The sequence below is a fragment of the Salminus brasiliensis genome, chromosome 1 (genome assembly GCF_030463535.1).
Source record: "Salminus brasiliensis chromosome 1, fSalBra1.hap2, whole genome shotgun sequence".
Taxonomy (NCBI): domain Eukaryota; kingdom Metazoa; phylum Chordata; class Actinopteri; order Characiformes; family Bryconidae; genus Salminus; species Salminus brasiliensis.
The window spans coordinates 26,633,756-26,657,019 of record NC_132878.1 but is presented as its reverse complement, the minus strand read 5'-3'; the positions used below and the strand labels follow the sequence as shown (position 1 = coordinate 26,657,019).

At 39.9% G+C, this 23,264-nt stretch overlaps 2 protein-coding genes across 2 annotated transcripts; both read right to left on the bottom strand.

Moving 5' to 3' along the window:
* Positions 1–1,697: 1,697 nt before the first annotated feature.
* cnga2b (cyclic nucleotide gated channel subunit alpha 2b) lies at positions 1,698–11,925 on the bottom strand. Its single transcript, XM_072694303.1, has 7 exons — positions 11,848–11,925; positions 8,906–9,010; positions 8,604–8,723; positions 7,243–7,419; positions 6,559–6,666; positions 5,346–5,452; positions 1,698–3,477 (listed from the first exon to the last, which is right to left on the bottom strand). The coding sequence occupies exons 2-7, from the start codon at positions 9,007–9,009 to the stop codon at positions 1,958–1,960; spliced, it is 2,136 nt and encodes a 711-aa protein (XP_072550404.1). The 5' UTR covers position 9,010; positions 11,848–11,925; the 3' UTR covers positions 1,698–1,957.
* Positions 11,926–14,202: 2,277 nt separating this feature from the next.
* On the bottom strand, positions 14,203–19,655 carry chmp1b (charged multivesicular body protein 1B). Its single transcript, XM_072676593.1, has 8 exons — positions 19,515–19,655; positions 18,206–18,303; positions 17,478–17,624; positions 17,190–17,258; positions 16,917–17,024; positions 16,736–16,779; positions 16,114–16,186; positions 14,203–15,969 (listed from the first exon to the last, which is right to left on the bottom strand). The coding sequence occupies exons 1-8, from the start codon at positions 19,528–19,530 to the stop codon at positions 15,925–15,927; spliced, it is 600 nt and encodes a 199-aa protein (XP_072532694.1). The 5' UTR covers positions 19,531–19,655; the 3' UTR covers positions 14,203–15,924.
* Positions 19,656–23,264: the final 3,609 nt, after the last annotated feature.

Sequence of the window (23,264 nt, the reverse complement as noted above, 5' to 3'; positions counted from 1 at the left end):
TCTGTCTCGTTTAGAAAACGGGCCAGGCACTTTATTTAAATCAACTGGATATAAAGTATAAAACAACACAATCTCAGTAACAGTCTCAAAAGATGAAGGAAATGTGTGCATTGGTTTTGTAAGCGTACCGTCTCAGCTGTTAAGAGTCACACACTCTGCATAAGACGCTAAACTTTATACCTTAAGATTGCATTTGAGCTTGATGGACTGGTGTATCAGCCTGACCCACTTGAACAAGCTGTTATATCAAGTTGGTCAGACTGGTTGACCAGAGTAATCTGATTTGTAAGGACGGTCACGCTGGTTAACCACTGTGGTTAAGTTGGCCATGCTAGTAGAGCAGCTCAACCATTAAACTCAAATGAAAATCTGCCTGATGCTGCTCAAGAGCTTGAGCTGACCATGTTTTTTTAATTCTCCAGCAGGGCACACTGGACACTGTCCTTCTGGTTTCAAACTGACGATCAGACTGAACAAGCACCACTTTCGGGGGACCCTGCACATCTCTGTGGGGGATTTAGCTGCTGGAAGCTCTTGCCTGTTTTAGAGCCTGTTTTAGTAGCCAATTTACACTGTATGTTAAAGAGGGGCTGTATCGTCAGCGGCGCTGGTTGGGGCAGTAGGGAGCTGAGCCTAGTGGGAGTGAAAAGCCATGAGATTTACATTCACGGTGGCAGACCAGAGCAAAGGGAAAAGCACTAGTCTGACATGGGTAAACCCTGGTTAGACCATCTATATGTTTAAGCGATGGCCTCGTATCTCAAGAAAATTCTTTGATGAATTAATTATGGCTCGAAAAAGCAATTTGGTTTCTTGAGATCTCGGGAACCATTATGTCATGAAATTCATATAAAAATATTTTATAAAAACGTGTCACCGAAAATCACAAAAAAAAATAAGAAACAAAATATGCAATATGTAAAAACCCACTGAGTAATTTTAACTCAATATAATAAATAAAATAAATATTTCATCAGGTCGTGTTACTTGTATTATAATATTAATGAATACCTTGTAAAAACAGTATTTCCAAACCATTTAGGATCGTTTTAGCAGATTTTAATCAAACCTGCCATTCAACCCCTTGTGTTACTGTACATGCCTTTGTTTTTCATTCCTCCAAAATTAATGTTGTCTGAACTCGTCGTAACCCTGTAGTTAGCATCATGAGCGTATATGGAACTCCAGGTGCAGTTTTTCCAGATGGTAAAAACGAAAGGTGCTTTTGACTGATCTGTTTAGTGTCCATTTTTCCCCACTGGATATCACTGAAAACAACACTACATATATGTTTAAGGCAAGCTAACGCTCCTGTCTATTGAAATGGGATTGAATAAATGTATGTGTGGTATTAAACTTCAACACAATGATACACCAACACACAGTGGACAAAGCTTTCTAGTTTGCATTTTTTGGTGGGATTACCAGTTTTATGATGCAGTTTTAGTGTGCAGTGGTGTTAGCTTATATGTAGCAATAATATTCACATTTCAAGTTTCGACTTTGGATTTGTGACTAGTAATTTATGATCTTCAGAAACTCTTAAAATTCCTGTAAAAAGTAGATACAGGCTTTGCATGGTTTAAGCATGCTTTATTATGAAATCCAGGCCTAAACATTCTGAAGCTGTATTTATTACTTGTGTTATTATAAATATATATTATAATTAATGTGAGTCAGAATACATTACACTCCCAATATGGTGAAGTTGTTGATCCTTGTTAAAGGTCTAACAAGGGCAAAAGTCACATTCATACACACACATTCAGTCATTTTTAGGAATTAGATTTTTTAGGAATTTAAAATAGTAAATATACTATTTTATTAATTGACCATTTTAAAGTATAAATAAATCATCTTCAAAGTAATTCATCTCTTTCTCAGACAAACACAACGTGGAAAAGCATGAGCATGCATGTGCAGTTTCATTTTGTGCACTTCTCGAAGCAGTTCTACTTCATGGTCCTGTTTTTGGCTGAGGCTGCAGCGCTTCCACATCCGAGTTCCTTCTCGACACAGAGTTTGAGGCAGTGCTTGGTTCTGTAGAAGTCCGTATGTGTGTCTCTGCATGTGTGTGTACATCTGCATGCGTAAATGCTTGGTCGGTTTCTCCTTCCATGTCGTTGTCTGACAGCAGACCAAGTCCAGTGTGGCACAGCTGCCTCTCGAGCGCTGTGATTCGCTGTTTCAGCTTGCGCTGAGTTGTGGTGAACTCCCCAAGCAACCGGGCAAAGCGCGTCTGCAGCAGGTCCAGAGACGCGTCTAGGCGCTCCACCTTCTCCTCTGTGTCCATGTCGCCCAGCCCTCCAGCGGCAGCACTTTCATCCAGAAGACCCTGCTTCTTCAGGATCTCCCTCCCACGCTCTTCCAAAACCTTCTGAGCATCTGGATATTCTGTCACGGCCTCCATCAAGTCGTCTTTTGAGAGGCAGAACAGATCCGAGTAGCCAATGCTACGTATGTTGGCGGTTCGCCGGTTGCCCATCTTGCTACCCCGAATGTTGAGGATGCTTATTTCACCGAAGCACCCTCCAGCAGTTAGCAGTGCAAACTGTGTCACTCCGTCATCCGCCACTACACCCAGCTGTCCCTCCTTGATGATGTACATTTCCTTCCCAATATCGCCCTTCCTGCATATGTAGTCGCCTGGGCTGTACACCTGTGGGCGCAGTTTCAGAACTAGCTCCACTAACAGTCCCGCTTCACAGTCCTGAAAGATACGCACCTTCTTCAGAGTTTCCAGGTGAACGTTGATGGCAATTTCCGCCCGCAGCTTGTCTGGGAGGTTCTTCAGCACCTCATGTTCGTCCACTGCTTTCTGATTGGTCCAGAGGTAGTCAAACCACTTAATGACTCGAGTCTCTAGGTTGCGGCTGACCTTGCGGAAGTGCATGTAGTGTTTGATGGCGTCGATCCGCGCCTGAAACTCTGCCCTCGTGGCGTTCATGTTGGAGATCATGGAACCCACGTTACCAACAATCGTGGCAAAGATCAGCACACCAACTAGAAAGTCAAAGACCACAAAGACAAACTCCTCATCCTTCACTGGGGGAGGCATTTCCCCAATGGTAGTAAGAGTTAGCGTAGACCAGTAGAAGCAGTAGATGTAGGAATAAGTTAGGGTTCTGTTAGAGTTATCGTACACCCATTGATCTGACCCAAGTCCCAGTGACTTGGAGATGGCATAATAGATACATGCATTCCAGTGGATGATGACCAAGATATACAGGACTAGGTTGCATATGCGAAAAGTGTTCGGGTAGTTGGTCCGTGTCTCGGTGCGATCGAAGAACTCAAACATGCGTGAGAAACGGAGTAGGCGGTTGAAGCGGAGTTGAGGCACATGGATCCCTGTGACGATGTAGATCAGGTCCGTGGGTATGATGGAGAGAACATCCACTTTGAACTGGAAGGTTCGGATATAGTTGTCTCTCAGCTTGGACAAGTCTTTCACCAGCAAACCCTGTTCCAGGAATCCTGCAGAGGAAGACAGAGGCTGTTATGACTTGTTTTATTCGGAGTGTCAAACACACCTGAACCAGATTTGGTATGTGTATGGGTTGGGAAATGCCTTAAGTAGGATGGACACCCACCCTTCAGGACCACTGTGGTAATTGTAATGTATCTAACAGTACGTTTGAAGACCTTCCCAGCCATAGCTATACAGAGATTAGCGTTTATCCTCTGAATTCAACTTGTGAAGGCCTTATCATGTAGCTAATAATGAGTGTTTAATGAGGGGAAATGCAGAACTCGGTGGTGCCACGCCATTTGACACCTCTGCCTTAGACCCTCCCATCCCATTAAGATAGTGGTGTGTTGTACAAGGCTCTCAACCAACCACTGCTTAGAAGCCATCTCTAAGCAGTTCTCCATCAAGCAAATGTTAAACTGTGACAAAACTCCTCAGAACAAATCCCCAATTTAGACACACTACCCTGATCGTCTAGAGGACAGTGGTGTTTCTATTTCATTCCTGAAGCTGAAGAAGTTTAGGATTCACCTACTGCACGTGGAAGACCACAGCAGCTCAATGTAAAAACGGGCATAAGTTGTAGTTTTCTGTATTTCCTACAGCTTGTTTTAATGTAGTTTAGCTGCAAATACTAGAAATAGGGGGAAAAAAAGGTCCATGTGTCGATATCGGACGATTTTCAGCCAATATATGCATATGGCCATTGGCCGATATGTCTCTAATTTAGCCGCTCCTGAGAGACGATCAGATCATATTCACGAGTTAAGAATTACAGCAGCTCTGCGTAAGGCCCCTACATCACAGGGCACTGCAGTTTCTTGTTTTACTGCTAGATGGAACTATGGTTTGTTCACGGCTGCAGGAACTCATTAGAGCCAATGCTGTAGTCCACTCTGTGTGCAGGCTTTGCAGTATTTGTCAGTCTGGCGGACTTCACAGTATTTGACTTAAATATTTGTTGAATGTGTAACACTGAGGTGTCTCGTGGGAGTAGCAGACTTTTAACACACCTAACCTAAGCTAAAAGCTAAAGGAATCATGTCCAAAGTGATAGTGGTTTTAGTGCTAGATTATCAGCCCTTTTAAGTTGTGTTTCCAGTTGCTCCACAGGCTCTCATATCTGGTGCTTGAGTTTGACAGTGTTATAAATATGGTTGCTTCCTAAAAGATCAGCAAATTTCATCTTAAGTGACAGTATACAGAACATTACAAAAGCCCTGCATGATGATGCACTTGATTTGGTTTGTCTGGAAAGGGTAATGTGTCATCTCCTCCCGCTCTTGATCGGTATTGGCAATCGGCCAAATGAGCTGAAAGACATTCGGCAATCTGTATCCTGAGCCCCATGGAAAAGCCACCAAATATCTGTAGTGTTCACTTAACCAACATGCTTGCTCCCTTTAACTTCCAGTTGCTAAAATATTTCCAAGGTTTAATTTATATAAACATTTCTCGTTTCTCCTTTGTGCTCGTTCTCGTTTGTACTACTTTACGCACTTTTCACATCTAACATTTTATCCCCATCGTGATGCTAAATAACCTGACTTGCCCACCAGCCATCACTGATATACACACCTAATACATATTTAATACTTATTACATTTACCAGTATGTACATCGTCGCTGTCACACAAAAACATCTCTAAGTGCAGCCTCTCCATTTTTACAGTGCTTTTTGAAATCATTCAAATATGGCAAATCTTTACATTGGTGAACTGACCAATTGAAAAGCACTGAATAAATTGACTTCCACTGAACTTGAAGAAGGTTTGTATGAGGTTACCATTTTCCAGTGACAGTGACGTTATGCTCATCCACACGTTCACTTAATGTCAAACCTTATAGTAAATCCCAGTCAATTTGCATGTACCTGTCCTCAATCGCACACAGGAGTCTATTATGTAAATGACGTCGCAGATGTAATCCAGCACCAGCCACAGGATGTACTCCTCAGTCTGTAGATCATCAAAGCATGCTCTATCGGTGGAGAGAGACAATAGAATATACAGAAGGGAGGACAGTTTGCTGAAAATTTCTAGCCATGGAAGACACCTCTGTAACACCAGTTATCCTTGCAGAACTTAAAAGACCTTAAAACCAGACCTAGTTCCAAACAGATCAGATCAAATCTCCAAACAAATCTCAGTGTCAGCTGGATGCAGTTAGGTGTCTGGAACGAGGGCCCTTTGAGAGAGTTTTTTTCGCTCGCTAAACAGAATGACTAGTGAAGGCAGACAGACGTTCTCTCCGAGGACTCTTCTGCTTGCATGGATCGAATCTGCAGGGCCCAACAGCACAGCAGAATCTATCCTATTAGTCACGCTAGTACCGTTGAATGATATTTACACACAAGCGCACACACACATTCACTCGCTCAAGGATGGAAGCTTTGTCATAGATAAAGGTAACGAGTAAATATGAAAACTGGTGCTCCCACGTGTGACAGCCGTCTATGCATTGGCCCGTAGATTGCAAGTTGGATCCCTAGTAATGACATAGTCCCAGAGAACTTAACTGGCCTCATTCTCTCTGGGTGGGTCTCTGCCCATCGCTCCCCATAATGCTAGCTAGCATACGTATCTGTTAGCCAATATAACAGAACTGGCAGTTACTGTTCTCCAAGCACATATGGTGTGATGGGGGAGCATTAGGTAGTGGGTGGACATGGGAAATGTCTAAATTGGGTAGAACATTTTAAAAAGTGGTCTAAAGTGATCTAACGATCTAAGTAATTTGACATTTTTATCTATCTTAAAAATGTGTCTGGTGCTGCTTTGTTGAAAAGCATGTAAGTATGTATGTAAGTATCACCCATGTGCATCCAACCCACCAACATAGGGTTTTAAGAAAGTTACTAGTGTATCAGCAACTGATCTCTTTTTCTGACTACTGGGATACTTTTACCGCTAAACAGGGGCGGAGCTTGCCTTTTCAGTGTGTAGGTGGGTGTAGGTAGTTACAGTTTAATATAAGCACTAGTGGAAAGTCATGTATTCTTAATTATTAAATAAGGTTTCAAGAAGATATCATACCATATAATAATTACATTTGATAAGACTAATTATCAATAAAGTAATGGTTACCTTGCAACCAGCAAGACCCAGTTGTAGAGCACTGCCAAAGCGATGAAGAACAGCCAATAATAATACACATCATCAGACTGAGATATGATAAATCCCTCCCACTTTTCCCTACGAGAAAATGATAAACATACAGACATACAGTACATTACTCAGTACTTTTTGTACTATTTTGGTTTTTTTTTTTTGGTTTTTTTTTGGGGGGGGGGGGGGGGTTGAGAAGAGAAATTAGCTTTATTCAGTTAAATACCAGATATTTCAGATAATGAAGAACAGGATGACTGATTAGGGCTAAACAGCTGTAGGCTGAACATGTGGGACTAAACTTCTATAAGCTGAAGGGGCAAGGCTGAACTGCCATATGCTGAATGGGCGAGGCTAAACTGACCAATAGACATGCTGTGAGATACCTTGCAATAAAATCCTATTACTTTGACTTCCATTGAAGGTTAAGAAGGTTTGCATGAGGCTGTCATTTTTGCGCGACAGCGACGTTATGCTCATCCACACGTTCACTTAATGTCAAACCTTATAGTAAATCCCAGTCAATTTGCATATACCATGTAAACTGCTGTAGTCTGAATGGACAGGACCAAACTGCTGTTATATGGTGGTGTAGACAGGTGGGCCAAAATGGCTGGAACAGGAGTTTAACTTAAAAATGTAAATATGTGTGTATTTGTATACTTGATGGTTGGCTTTGTGTTGGTTCCGCTGGCTCCTTGTTGGTCATTTGCGGCTTGACCGGTTGCCGGTCTAATCTCAGGGCCACGGAAACGCTCGAGGAAGGAATCGGGCCGCTGTTCCTCCTCCATTAGACTCCTGTGAGCCCATTCCCTCAGAGTCACCACCAGGTTTACCAGCCTGATTAGGAGTGGGACATAAGGAGAGAATCACACCACTTGCATGCACAAGGATTTTTACCATATTTTTTTCATAGTGAAACTACATTAACATCTTTCCACAGGCCCACAATTGGGTACCATTTTCAACTATATAATCTCTATTAATAATGCGATTATTGTTGCAGCCTTTGCTTAATAGATAGATAGATAGACATTGAGACAGAGATTAAAATTGATAGAGATTTGTAGAGGGATAGATAGATTTTTAATCTTTATTTATCCCATCAGAAATTACAGCATTACAGTAGCAATACAGTATTTTGCATAACATTAAGAAAGAGAGCAGCAGTTGGTATTGCACTGATAGCATGAGGAGAGTAGCAGCGATAATATCAGAATACAGTACAGAATGGAAGTGAAAGTATGATAACAGTAGAAGGTTAGGGGATAAAGCCCAGCACATGTTGATATACTGTTTACATTAAGCTGTATCATGTCATTTAGGAGATTGGCACTGTCCCTCTTGTAGGCAGACACATAGTAGAGCCTTATTGCAGTGGGTAAAAATGAGCTCTTTAATATTTGAAGCACAATTACTTTTTTTATTTCCAGCACAGTTTCAAAAAAATAACAAGAAACCAAAAGTTTGTTAAGAGCATTTTAATTTTTGGTTTGGGGACTTTGGGGACCCATTCTTAAATACAAAAGGCCTCTAGTTCTGTGTAACTCATGGGCTGTATTGCTGCACTACTCTTTTGTGGTCTATGCACAGAGTGGATTCAGTGATGTGTAGGTTGTGGAACTGTAAAGAGCATGGTAAAACCTACAGCGTTCGCCTTTTGAGGTAGTGTATTTATTATCTTGTTTTTAAAGCCATACTTTTTTCAGTTTTACAGGTGTTAAAAAGTTCCCTACGCCCTTTTCTCCAAACATATCTTTGCTCAATGCAGTGATAAATTTCTATTTTAACATCATCACTCCACAAACCTTGTTTCCGAAATGCATCAGGGCTTGTTTAGACGTTTCTTTAAAACTTGTGATGCTGAAACTTTATCAGTAGTCAGATTCATACGAAGGTAGTTTCGAAAGGGAATGAGGGGTTGTGAGAGCTTTTAGAGTTTAGAGCTAATTGTGTGATTCTCACAGCTAGTGCGTGACTAACCGTGCTACAGTATCTCTAAAGTGTGTTTGTGTGTGTTCTACCTGGACAGTGCCCCTCTGCCCCTAAAGGAGTTTCTGGACACTGCATCGTGAGGCTCAATAGCAGCCACTCGCTGAAGCTCCGAGGATGTGTCATCATCTCCCTCACACACTGACTGAGTCCTACACAGAAACAGAGAGAGAGATTTTTTTATTATTATTTATTTATTTTATTTATTTTTTTTATATGTAGATTATATATTGACTACAATTCAATTGATTCCACAGATGAACATTTTTTGTGCGATACAGACACAACACATGAATTAGAGAGAAGATACACACTTAGACATGCACACACTGACCTGCTTATTGTAGTCTCTGCCCTGTCCAGTTCCTCCTCCAGTGTGCTCCTGACCGAGAGACGGTGAGAGGAGAGAGACCGCTCTACTGCAGCCTGTCCCGTCATACTGCACAGAAACACACACAGGGTTTGTTATGTTCCACTCTTAGTGGTTATTAGATTTAAAATTGGTTATTTGACTGATAATGGCCATTTGTGCTTTATAAAACCTATTTTTAAAGGTCTCATAAAGAGTAATTTACAAGAGGCTTTCCTTGTTTTCGAGGAACCTTTAACCAGGCAAAGAACTATTTAAGCATGTACTGTGAACTGAGTTTACATTTACATTTACATTTACGGCATTTAGCAGACGCTCTTATCCAGAGCGACTTACAAAGTGCTTTGCTATTTACCCAAGAAAACCTCAGCTAGTTAGAATAGACTAATACAAAAGATACCTCCAAGCTTAGACATTGCTAAACACAAGACAATAAGGCGACCATAGAACTATTCGTCCAAGTACTTGGTTTAGTATAGACCAAATACTGCTACACCCTTACAACCCTTTCAAACCTTGAAAAAAGTTTTTTGTTCCTTTTTTTTTTTTAAGAGTTTAGGCTGTCTATAGCTCACATTTCTAGATGTTCTAAAATGAAGTGTGTTGGCACTTAAATATAGTTAAATATAAATATAAATATAAATATTAAATATAGTTCTAGTTTCTACTAAAATACCAGCATATTTTACATGTTTTTAACCATATTGCACTGTTTTTAAATGTAGACATTAGTTTATGGTGTCTCTTGTCATGAGAAATATGTGTAGCCATGATCTGATTTTGTTCATTTCAATAGGTTAAAATTCAGAAACTCTCAGGATTCGTGAGAGATGTAAAGCTTGGAGAGATGTAAAGCTTCGAAAAGGTAAAGCTCCAAGAAACATAAAGCCTCAAAAAAAGGTAAATCTCCAAGAAACATAAAGCTCGGAGAGATGTAAAGCTTCGAAAAGGGAAAACTCCAAGAAACATAAAGCTCTTGAAGATTTAAAGCTAATAGATATTTAAAGGTCTTATGGATTTAAAGCTCCAAGACAACCTAAAGCTCAGACATGGAAATCTCTGACACGTAAATCTAAAGCAATGTAAAACAGAGACACGTAAAGCTCAGAGAGACGTAAAGCTCCAAGACACATAAAACTCAGCGACACATAAACTTGTGAGTCACATAAAGCTCAGAGAGATGTAAAGCTCCAGGACATGTAGAACTCAGAGCCATGTAAAACTCAGAGCCACGTAAAGCTCTGAGAGAAGTAAAGTTCCAACACTCAGAGGCACGTTAATCTCAGAGACATGTCAAACTCAGAGACACATATAACTCAGACATATAAAGCTCTCAGAGATGTAAAGTTCTAACACGTAAAAACTCAGAGACCCGTAAAGCTCAGTGAGATGTAAAGCAGTTTAAAATGTGACATGTCTCCAAGACATGTAAAACATGTAAATTAGATGATCTGAGGCGGAATAGGACTGATTTAGCCTAAGGCTGGGATGTTGGGAAAAACACTGTGCATTCACACACACACACACACACACTTCGCACTTTGTGGCCTGGAGTGAGTTCCGAGTACAATACAACAACAGTTGTCACCTGGGACTGCAGTCGCTATAGCGATAGCCTTATTTTACTGAGCGGGAGAAGGAGGGAAAGAGAGAGAATGAGAAAAGAAGTGTGAAAAAGTGAAACAGGAAAGGGAAAGAAACTGAGAGTGAGTGGAGGCTGGGTGGCTCATGCTGATATTTGGGCATAATTATTCCCTTCTTTAGTTTTAGAGTCTCTCCAGTTCAGTCTAGTCTTCTTCAGGTTTTGAGATGTAGATTAAGCTACGATGAAGCTACGAAAAGAAGGTTGACACGGGTGGAGTGATACCACATACAGTGCGGGTGCTAAAGTGCTTCTGGTTACTCCACCGCTGCAGATAAACCACATCAGTTTGTCTCTGCCAAAGATCTGGATGTGTTTTGAGAGATGGGTTGAGAGACATTTATGGGCCTATGTTCACAGCAGTGCTGCTGAATTCAGTCTGCACATTTAACACACTCATGCTAGTGAATACAGGCATTGAGCACACACACACCTGGAGCGGTGGGCAGTCACCTCAGGGGAGCATTTGGGGGTTAGGTGCCTTGCTCCAAGACACTTCAGCTGCGTATGCTGAGGGAGGTAAAGGCACTGTACCCCAGTCCTGCCGGTCTAGGGGATTGAACCAGCGACCTTCCAGTCCCTCCTTCTCTAAACTTTTAACAGTGGAGCTGAGAAGCTTACGTTAGGCTAAATTAGCACTCGGGACTGCTTAGATGGATGGGTAATGCAGTGTTTAGACCAGTGTTGAACAATGTTTTCCTAATTGGCTCATTATTAGGGGAACTCCAGACGGCACACACTGCACAGAGACACATCCCAGAAGACACACACACACAGAGTGATGCAGTCTCAAGAGAAGCCGTCACTGCTGACAACCATCTCTCTCAAACACCCAGTGCTGACGACAACACAGTCTCTGCTGTTTTGAAACACACATAAGCCCTTCAGCAGTTATTAGCATATTTTAATCAGCTTCAACCAAAACACACTAAAAACAGTGCTCGCAGTGACGAAACCAGAACAGTTGTAGGTCTAGCAATAGAAGAATAGATATAGATTATAGATGTAGTTTATATTTACTTTAACTGACTTCACTATATTACAGAATAGTGATTTTTAATTAACACAAAGGGTGAACACACACAAGAAATGTCATCTGAAATGTGTAAAATATGATGTTGCTAGATAACCACCGAATAGTTACACAATACACAACATATATTACTATATTATATCAATATTTAATATCTTAAGAGTTTAAATAACTACTTCTTTATCAGACACAAAAATTGCAAAATTGTGTTCTAGAGATGTGCGTACTTACCTGTGGTTAGTCCCTGTAGTTCAGGATAAAGGGGGTGCAGTGTAACGCTGATGAAAACACATTCTGCTCATCACTGTGATACACATTCCCTATTCTCCCATTCTCCCCACCATTACTGAACAGCACACACTCAAACTGTTCAGGAGTGTGTCAACATTACTGTCCCAAAGAACGGTCTGGAAGGAAGGAAAGTCAAGTAAGATTGAAGGAGAGAGAGAGAGAAGAGAGAAGAGAGAAGAGAGAGAGAGAGAGAGAGAGAGAGAGAGAGGGTGGGAGGAGACAAGACTAAGAGATTTATGTCTATATGTCTATTTAACATTATTAGCATTGTTTTGTTAGATACTTCAATCAAACAAAAACAAACCAAATTTCAGTTTTGGAAAAACATAAAATTAGCTTAACAGCATAGCAGTATAAAATGATATAATATTATATATATTTATATATTATACTGCTTAAATTAAATTAAAAATATAATTTGATAAATTGCTAATAAATTTGTCCTGTTCTTTTTGGTTGGCACACTTAAAATATTCAAGCATTTTAGAAAAATATAAAAATGTAATAAACGTTACCACTCAAAATTATACTCTTACAGTTAACTACAGCTTGTACAATTGTTGTTATTACGCTTAGTATTAGTAGCATTGTGTTATGATAGTTATTAATTAGACACTACAATAAAAGTTTTGTAATACAATAAAAAATTACAATATAATTATTGCATTATTACAAATTAACCGATACTTGTAAATAACATTATAATTCATGGTAAAATAAAGGAATTTTGTAGCCTTGTATACAGACAATATACTTAGTAGCATTAGAAACTTTATAAAAAGCCTTTATCCCCAGGTTTGGAATTTGATAAAAAAAAAAAAAGTTATTTAATAGTTATTTTTAGTTAACCACCACTAGAGCAACTTTTCTATCACAGTTCCAAAACAATAGCATTATGGCATAATACTGATGTCCAGATTGTTTACTTACTGTTTATAATTTATGTAGAGTTAATCTTTACCATTTATACTACTCAGATGCAGAATAGAACAATTCTACTTGATAAAATGCTGATTGGACCTTCACTGCTTATACTTTGACCTCAGATGTAAACTTTTCATGTTTATACTTTGAGACCAGATGCAAACCCTTTACTGTTACTTTGATATCAGATGCAGTGTGTAGGTTTATTGTGTATACCTTGAAATCAAATGCAGAGTGGACCTTTACCATTTATACTTTGACATCAGGTGGATGTTCATTTATACTGTGAGTTCAGAAGCACAGTAGATGTTCACCGTTTAGACTGTGAAAGTAGGTGCAGAGTGGATGTTACCATTTATGCTTTGAGATGAGTTAGACCTTCACTGTTTATCTTTTGAGATCAGACAGAATGGACCTTTACATCTGAGATTAGATGCAGATGTCATTATTATAGTCTGAGATAAGATGCAGAATATATGATCACTATTTAAGATCAGATGCTGAGTATATGTTCCAACGTTTAGTTTGAGATCAGGTGCAAAACAGATGTTCACCCATTATAGTCTAAGATTATATTCAGGATAAATCATCACCATTTAAGTTGAGGTCAGATGCAGAGTTCACTCATTATAGATATTCATGAATTATAGTCTATGTTCACCATTTAATTTAAAACGAACGCCACGGTTTATACTTTTAAGATCTTTCTGTTTATACTTTATCAGACACAAAGTGGATTTTTCTTAATATCCATTTATAATTTATTATAATATTCACCACTTTGAGATCAGATGCTTAACAAGCATTTACTATTTTCACCTTAAGACTGAATAAAGAGTTGGCGTTCACAGAGTTGGTGCTGTATGAATGTTCACTGTTTATACTTTAGGATCACATGCTACATCTATGCTCACCGTTTTTGCTTTTAAAGTGCGGAATTAATATTTAATACTTGTACTTCGAAACTGGGAGGAACGTAAGGAATGTGTATTGGATTTTCTCTTATTTATTGATTTATTTATTTATTTTTACCTTTGTGGATTTGACAGTTTGTTCTATGATGTTCTGTCACTTTTCTGTTAGATTACATCCCAGGAAATTACCGCATGCATGCACACACCCCACATCCCACATATGGTCTGACAGATAGTTTCAGTGGGGAAAACCCCTCTTTTTTCAGGGTGTGACAACGAACAAACTCAACGGACCAATCAAAGCGATTCGCTCTGCTGATTTGGAACCTTATGGAACAATCACAATCTTACGCTCTGCCAAATCAGAACCCAGTGGACCAATCACAAACCTCTGCTCTACTCGCTCTGTCATCCTGCAGCGAAATGAGGACAAAACACTGCCCACATAAGTAGGTAGTAAATGTTATAAAATATTTATTTGAATTCTTTCTCTTTGTCAGTAGACAGTACTTTCCCCCAAAGTCTGAAACCAAAACATCAGGACAGTACAACATGAACTTCAGCCATGGATCATCTAATCTAATAGAGTCGGAAATAAATATGAGATTATGCCTTAAAGCTTCCATACATTACCATCTTTCTTCATGAACGCTCAGATATTTGTGTGTTACAGGTAACCCATGAAAAGCAGACTAATAGAAGGTCGGAGGAAGAGAATTCTGATGCATCCTTGAAGAACATTATTAACCCCAATAATTGCATATACTGAAGCTAAAATTCAGCGAGAGAGAGAGAAATACATTCTCACACAGGACAGAAAATAAATCCTGGTAGCACTTTATCTAAGGCCTGTTATTATACATGTTATAATTGGTTCTTATTAGCTAATAACCTCATTTTGTTCCACTTATTTATTTATTTTTTTTACTTCTAGTGCTGAACTAAAGGGAATATCAACTAAAAATGCTAACATTGCTATAAACAGCTAACAATAGCACTAGGCAAATGGACCCCAGTAAACTGTTGGTTACACCTTTTCACTTTTTGCAGTGTTACCATTTTGGAGATAGATATTCCTTTTTAACACTGACTTACCCACTGATCACCCATAACAATAAAAACTACTAACAGGTGAAGTAAATAACATTGATTATCACGTTACAATAGAGCCTGTTAAGAGGTGGGACATACATATTAGGTGACAGGGTCATGGGCTCCCAAGGCTTACTTATGTGATCTAAGAGTGACCCCACCTCACAACTTACAAGATTTAAAGGATCTGCTGTTTAAGGTCTTGGCGCCAGACACCACAGGACGCCTTCAGAGGTCTTATGGAGTAAACACCGCAGCTGTTTTGGTGGCACAAGACAGTATTAGGGTGTTAGTTTTAATGTTATGGCTGATCCGTCTAAATCAAGACTTTAGATAAGGTGCTACAGGTAAAACAGTAAGATATGAACAAATGAGGTACATATGTACACACACACAGACACACACAGACACACACACTTCACCATCATAGTGTTTGGCTATGGTGCTATTCTGCTCGGTATGGCTGGATCTGAAGTCCCCGTGTCCACACAAAGAACGTTGTTTTCATAGGACTTCACACTGCTTTTAACATCTTTTTAAAATGTTTCGTATACAAAAACAGTGCTTCGCATTCTGACCATAAGGCTAACAGAACATTCGCAGAAGTAGAACTCTGTGCAACACAGGAAGCACACAAGGAAGATCAGGTAGGCCTTAAAAAACCTACCTACATTGCTGTCTGACATTACAAACATAAAGAATAACACATGAAACATAAATATTGCAATCAAATGAGTGTGGTTAAGATAGGAGAAACATATTCCTGAACAGCAGAGAGTTTGACATGCAGCAAATGTTTTGCGTAAAGTCTGACAAAAAGCAGCCATGTGTGGACACGGGATTTAAAGGAAATTTAAACAAAGACCCATAAGAATGGAGCATGATGAAGAAATTCAGGGCTTTTGACAGTCATTTAACACCATATATGCTTCACACACACACACACACACACACACACACACACACACACACACACACACACACACACACACACACACACACACACACACACACACACACACACACACACACACACACACACACACCTCTCTATCCCTTTCACACTCACACACACGTGCTGATCTGCTCAAATCTGGTCTCTGAGTTTGGCCAGCCTCTGAGAAAGCTCATCCTATAAAAAGGGGGAGAGAGAGAGAGACAGATAAAGATTTAACTCAACAGGGTACAGGGTATTATTGTGTGAGAAATGTGTAGCATTATGCATTCATATGCATTGAAGTTACTTGCTCAAGTGTATGTTTGTGTGTTCTTGTACCTGTTCTGTGGACGCCACACTGCTGGCCACTGTCCCAGTCTGTCCCTGAGGAAGCTCCATGTTAAGATCCAGCCTGCGTGCGGGCAACACACACAGGGTTTACTTGGCATTTTGCTAAACAACTCGTAGAACTAATCTAAGCTGCCGCTTGTCCAAATGAGAGCCTTCAGGTTTGTCAGCTTAGTTCAACAGCTAGCTTAAGCGTAGTGTTAGAATACTTAGGTCCAATAGCTTGTCTAAACATAGACCTTTAGGTTTAGCAGCTACCTTGAGCATGGTGTTAGAGCACTTAGGTCCAACACACTGAAAATACCAAAGGTTTTATTTCATGCATGAACATAATAAGACCTTTTCGGTTCTACAGCATGATCGGGCATAGTGTCAGAGTGTTTAGGTCCTATAGCTTGCCGGAACATAGTATGTAAAAAGCCTATATGTCCAACAGCTTGAGTAAATTTATTGTGTTGGAGCATCTAAGTGTCGGTAACAATCTGAAGAAAGCATGTTCAAGCCTTTATGTCCAATAACTGCCCTGAACATAGCATGGTAAAACTTTTAGGTCCAACTGCCAGTGCAAATAATCACTTGTTTGAGGAGAAAGGGACAGGGTTTACTTTCTTACCCAGCTTCATCTGCCATCTCCTGCATAAGTCCATCCACTTGGTTCTGAAACAGAAAATCTCTCTCAGTACACCAATTTGTTTGTGTGTGTGTGTGTGTGTGTGTGTGTGTGTGTGTGTGTGTGTGTTTGAGATACCTGCAATATTGTAAACAGACATGATCATAGTTTATAGCTGTGTTACCTGTGGGGTTGTAAGTGTTGTTGTACTGCTCATGGTGTCCTCCATCTGTTGTGTCTGAACATCCAGAGTTTCAAACTGGCGCTCAAATTTGTCCATCAGGGCCGATATCTGAGAAATTATAAAACAGAACAATTACACTGTGTCCAGCTATCGAATCAACCAGTGTGAACACAGAAAGCATGCGACTGAGATCTGACCAATGAGAACATACGAGGTCATATGACCTCAAAAGTGTTTTAAGTGAGCAATGAGCATTTTCTCCATTCCACACACCTTCTCCAAGTTCATGCTCTTAAGTGTTGCGTCCATTCCCTTCACCACACCTGCCATGGACTTGGTGACCTGCAGAGGAAAGGTAAAAAATGAACTTGCTTTCCTCCATGCTTGTGCAGCATATTCAGTATACCAGCAGTTCCAACAATCTGATTTGTTCATAGTGTGTGTTTTTATTTAATTAATAACATTAATAATGAATTCTTTTGAATTTAAGTATTTATTTATAACTTTTCAGTAGACATTGCTTTGTATATAGTATGTGAGAGTAATAATGTAAGTGCTAACCTTGTTCATAGTGACAGCTGTCTGAACTCTGGCTGCCACGGCGTCGACTCTGGCGCTCATCCTGAGAAAGTTCACAGATTGGTTCTTCTGTCTGATAGCGTTTTCAGCATGGATGCGGGCCACCTCCATATTACCCTTCTGAATCGCCTAGACAACCAAGACACAATAATAATAATAATAATAATAATAATAATAATTATTATTATTATGATAAAAAGTATAGCATTTGACTGACACTGTTAACCAGGGGGGTGAGTTACTTAATGAATCATGTTACACAAGTAGGCACATGTACAGCTACATTGAAAATAAATAAAATAATAGTAAAACAATAACTTTGTTATAAAGCACCAAATACAAAAGTAAAAACAATTTAAAGACACAGATCCCTGTTTAAGAAAGTAAAAGCAGAAACAGCGTTTATTATACCATTTATTTCTATACATATATAACACTAAAATTATGTTTTCACATAATGACAATGTAGTGGAAATCAGTCCAGGTCGAACCTCTTCACAAACACATACCAACATGTAAGGAATCTAGAAGTCAGTCACTAATCAGCGATCATGGCAAACATAACAGCAAAGACGATACATGAGGTTCAAAAGGCTGATCTCAACTAAAATAAAAATGTTTTAGTAATGTCTGGGAGTAATCTGCAGTCCAGACATCCATCTAGTGTTCTACACATCTGTATCGTTGCATCTGCGGACAGACCGACTCACCTTTTTCACTTTGGCCTTCTCCACCTTCTCTTCTTTGTCACATTTTTTGGAGCTTCGCTGCAGCTCTTTGGCTGCGAACTTCAGGTTAAACAAATTCTCTGGGGTCAGAGGTTAAGGAGTTACAAGGAAGTGCAGCTGAAATGTGCCTGACGTCATTATTTATGGCATTTAAAAAAATAGGACATGTTGCTCCAGGGTGTGTGTTTATAAGTAACAGAGAATCAGAAACGTAACACGAGCTCCCAGTACATGAACAAAAAAAACTGTGCGGAGAAGAAAGGTTTTTGTCACTTGAATGAAATAGGAGTCCTCCAGAGCTCCAATACTGAACTGCAGTGGAGCTGTTTAGCATCTCTCAGCACAGGAAGGGACATGTGCTAGACTCTCTTCTTCTCTTTCTGGTGTAAAATAAAACAGTGCAGCTCTAAACCAGGGTGTGAGCTACAGCAGAGCGAAACTAAACCCAGAGGGGGTGTTAAATAATGACTGAAATGGAACTGAGGAGAAAGCAGACTGCTGTAGTATGAGTATGAGCAAGAGTCTGAAACAGAAGTACTGTCATTTTAAAGTACAAAAGTCCAAACTAAATTATATTTCAATTATAGTCTAAATATAACAGGACTAACACATGAGGCTCGCCACCACCAGTCTGCCTCAGTGGAACTCATCTAACCTGTAACGCAGGTGTGGACCTACAGACTAGCAGCACGTCACACGAACCAGTGCTGTTAAAAAGGGAAACTTTGCTTTTTTTCATACAGAGAGAAACAGAAACAGCAGAAAACGGATATTATTATACCTCACTGTACAAAATTACTCTGACGCCGAAGTAAATTCAATCTTTCAAGAAATATGATAGCTGTGCGTTTTACGGTATCGTCCCCAAATCAGACTGACTGAACTGGCCCCTCGACTGAACTTTCCGTTCCACCTTAAATGGAAGCAACTACTCGCTCCTGTAGACCCCGTACGGTCCACTCCTGCGCCCGTAGGTTTTCACGATTTAAGGTGGACTGGGAAAACAGGAATAAGAAGCCAGAAGAGCTGAACTTCGTCTCAAAATTATTTTATTTTAAAAACATTATTATTATTATTATTAATAATAATAATAATCCAATTTAAGATCATCTCTAAATATCACAAACCACACTAACCTACCTCAAGATCAGAAATCCCGTCTATAAAAACAAACAACCGCCAACCGCAAACCCAGTTTAGTAGCAGCAGAGCGGAGTAACAGCCTCAGCTAACTCTTGAGGCCTACCCACAGTCCGAACTCTCCTCCAGACACCTTCACACGAAAGGATACGCTCCATGTTCGGCATTGTGCCTCTTTAAGATGAGATATCTGCCAAACCTGCGAAGTAAAAACGCTTGAAACGGGTTTGTTTTCCTCCCTTTTCTCCACTCGCTCCCAACACTAACGCGAACTTCCGTCTTCTCTACGCAGCTGGAGTGACGATAGAGTCATGCGGTCAGGGGTGACATCATCGGCAGCGGTTCCGATCAGCCAATAGCAATCGTGATTCGATTCGTTCATGTTAGCCACGCCTACATTACATTTTACGTACTATAACAAAAAAAAAGACATATTCTCGATATCGATATTTCATTTTCAAACGTTGGCTCATAACTTAAAAGTGTACAGGTACCTTTCATTTGTATACTTCACTATAAGCCAAGGATTATACATTTTTATACAATTTTACACTAAATGTGATGAAATAAAAACTAATTTAATTGCAACCACAAATGTTCCCTCCAACAGCCAATCAGCCAAGCCAAGCTGTAGTCTTAACTCCCTTATTTACAAACAAGCAAACATAGAGTGACTGAAGACTTTACAGCCATTCAGAGTGGTTTGGTGAGAAACTGGCTGAGCTGGAATTGTTCATAGTGGCGGTGAATGAAATCAGATGTCTGAATACTGAATACATGTATTCAAAAGCTTCCTCGCAGAAATGTATTGTAATGTACACCATGTATTTTGAATTGGCGGCCCAATCAAGAACAGCAATATCATTGTCCAAAAAATGTTTAGTAGTTTTGGCACTGTGGGCAGGTGCTAAGTCCTGCTGGAGAAGGAAATGAGCATCTCCATAAAGCTTGTCAGCAGGTGGAGCAGCATGACAGGCTCTAAAATCTCCTGGTAGATTTTAGGCTGTGTTGAATTTGGAGTTGATAAAGCACAGTGGACCAACACCAGCAGATGACCTGGGACCCCAAACCATCACAGACTGTGGAAACTTCACACTGGACTTCAGACACCTTGGATTCATTGCCTCTCCACGCTTCACCCAGACTCTAGAACCTTGATTTCCAAATGGAAAGAGGACGTTGGAGTACTGAGCAACAGTCCAGTTATTTTTCTTCTTAGCCCATGTTAGACCCTTCTGACGCTTTCTCTGGCTTCCGCTTCCAGTCAACTTTCCATTAATATGCTTTGATCCACCACTCTGTAAACAACCAGCCTTTTCAGCATTGACCCTCTGTGTCTTACCTCCTTTGTGGAAGGTGCAAATGATCGCCTTCTAGACAACTGTCAATATCAGCAGTCTTCCCCAGGGTATTGATTGTGTGATTGAGAAGTAATTTAGAAAACAATCCAAACTTCTAATAATTTGCGAGACTGGAGTTCTGATTTCCGTGAGCTATAAAGCCATACTGACCAATAGTAAAACAAATAAAAGGCTTGAAATATGTAACTTTACGTGTAATGAATATAAACTATGCTAGTTTACCTTTTTGAATAAAACTGGAAACAAAAATGAACTTTTCCACAATACTCACAATATATTTTACCATCATTGCCACATATAAAACTCAGGAGACGTGGTGTAGATTAACTGATGGTTTTAGAGGAGATGTGTAAAATACACTGTGTGCACAATTATTAGGCAAGTAAGTATTTTGACCATGTTATCATTCTTAGGCATATTTGTTAACTCCAAGCTGGATCAACTTGAATGCTTAATGGGTTTAAGCGGAGCAGGTTATGTGTGTCTGTGTAATGAGGGAGGGTGTGACCTAAGGAGGACCTATATCAAGGTGTGCACAATTATTAGGCAGCTTTTACCTTTAGGCAAAATGGGCCAAAAAGAGAGATTGAACTGACTCTGAAAAGTCAGAAATGACCATAAGTCTCTCAGAGGGATGCAGCACTCTAGAAATTGCTAAGATATTGGCGCATGATCACAGAACCATCAAACATTTTGTTGCAAATAGTCAACAGGGCCGCAAGAAAAGTGCAAGTTAACTGCCCAGGATTTAAGAAGAACCAAGCTTGAAGCTACCAGGAGTCCAGTTCTGTCATATTCCAGAACTGCAACCTACCTGGAGTACCAAGAAGTACGAGGTGTTCAGTCCTCAGAGACATGGCCAAGGTAAGGTAGGCTGAAACTCAACCACCACTGAACAAGACACATAAGCTGAAGTGTCTAGACTGGTCCAGGAAATATCTGAAGACAGATTTTTCAGGACAGGTTTTATGGACAGATGAAATGAGAGCTAAAGCTGAGCTGGTTGGACCTTTTCGGGTTGAAGATGGGCTCAAAATCAACTCCTAAGACAACTGGCAGTTTTTAGAAGACACTTTCTTTACGCAGCAGCACAGGAAGAAGTCTGCATCTTTCAAAAAGACAACGATTTTTATGCAGGACTATGCTCCATCACCTGCATCCAAGTACTCCTCTGCATGGCTAGCCAGTGCAGGCATTAAAGGTAAATGCATTAAAGATGAAAACCTTGAAAACATGTCCCCCCCTTCCCCACCTGACCTGAACAGTGTCTGGGAGACTGTGGTTGTCAAGTTAACTGTCAACAGATCAAGAAACTGACAGACTCCCTGAATGGAAGGCTTATTACTGTCATTGAAAAGAAGGGTGGCTGTATCGGTCACTGATTTTGTTTGTATGTCAGAAATGTTTATTAGTTAGTTAGTATTAGTTTTGTTTGTTTATAATTCTCACTTGAACAGATAAAGAAAAAAAGGGAGATGTGAAAATGTTTTTTATTTAGCTGCATTATTCTGCACAATAATAGTCGCCCAGTAATTTTGTGCACATACATTCTTCTAAGAGAGCCAAAACCCCACTTTTACTTTCTTAAACATTCATATTTGAGGTTTATTGATTTGGATTAACTGAGAGCACAGTAGTTAGTGATTAATAAAAATAAAACTTTCTAATAATTGCACACACAGTGCATGTTGTGGTTACTGTGACCCGTATTTCCTATCATTTTGCTGTTTCTCGCCATACTCTACACTGCAGAACTGTTTACATGTTTAGAAAATTAGGGAAACTGACCTTTAAAAGCCAAAGAGGCTCTCTCAGTTTATTAAGAAATTTTCTTCTAAAAATACAAGCATAACAGCAGCTGTCTCACTGCTAAAAGACACCGATTGACCTCTGTCTGTTTTAATAACAGTGTCAGTGTTCATTTTAACCTTACAGGTTCTGTGTTCTAACTGTGCTAGCTAACATATCTGAAAAACATCTGGTCATATCTTAGTGAGGTACACATAAGAAAAATAGCATAACACTTAAATTCTTCACAGTGTGGAACACAAACTGTGACAAAGTAGATGAACATCAGTTTGTGCACAGTCGCTGAAGTATTTACCCGATTAGAGATGCAAGACAGTTCAGTCCCGGCCCTCCTGAAATGGAGATTCTGATTGGTTTTGACTGCTGCACCACCCCTGTCCATAATTGATTAGATAGTTCCGACAGGTTTCGCAGTTTAAGGAAAGAGGTATTTTCCCCATCAGCAGCAGAACCTTCATTAGCAAGTTGAGAAAATGTATTAAACATTTATCGGGCTGGTTCTGGCTCGCAAGCTGTATGTTGGCCTCACCTAGTCTATATGTTACTAGATGGGGTTTTGTCATCGTCTAAAGGAACTGCCAACTCGTGGAACAAGGACACAGCTTCATTGATGCGAAGCACCAGAAGCTTTCTGAGTACTTACAGTGTCCCCTTGTGAAGAGGTTTTAGCCTGCTAAATGTGAGCGAGTTTTACATCATATTACCCTGTTTGCTAGTTTATCACAATCAAT

Coding starts and splice junctions, on each gene's coding strand:
- chmp1b (XM_072676593.1), bottom strand. Junction 17,625..18,205: donor AGAAGGCCAAAGTGAAAAAG/GTGAGTCGGTCT, acceptor TTGGTTGTCTAG/GCGATTCAGAAGGGTAATAT. Junction 16,187..16,735: donor GAGATGGCAGATGAAGCTGG/GTAAGAAAGTAA, acceptor GCCCGCACGCAG/GCTGGATCTTAACATGGAGC.
- cnga2b (XM_072694303.1), bottom strand. CDS start 9,009: ATGACGGGACAGGCTGCAGTAGAGCGGTCTCTCTCCTCTCACCGTCTC. Junction 8,724..8,905: donor GCAGAGACTACAATAAGCAG/GTCAGTGTGTGC, acceptor GTTTCTGTGTAG/GACTCAGTCAGTGTGTGAGG. Junction 7,420..8,603: donor GGCAGAGGGGCACTGTCCAG/GTAGAACACACA, acceptor ACTCCTAATCAG/GCTGGTAAACCTGGTGGTGA.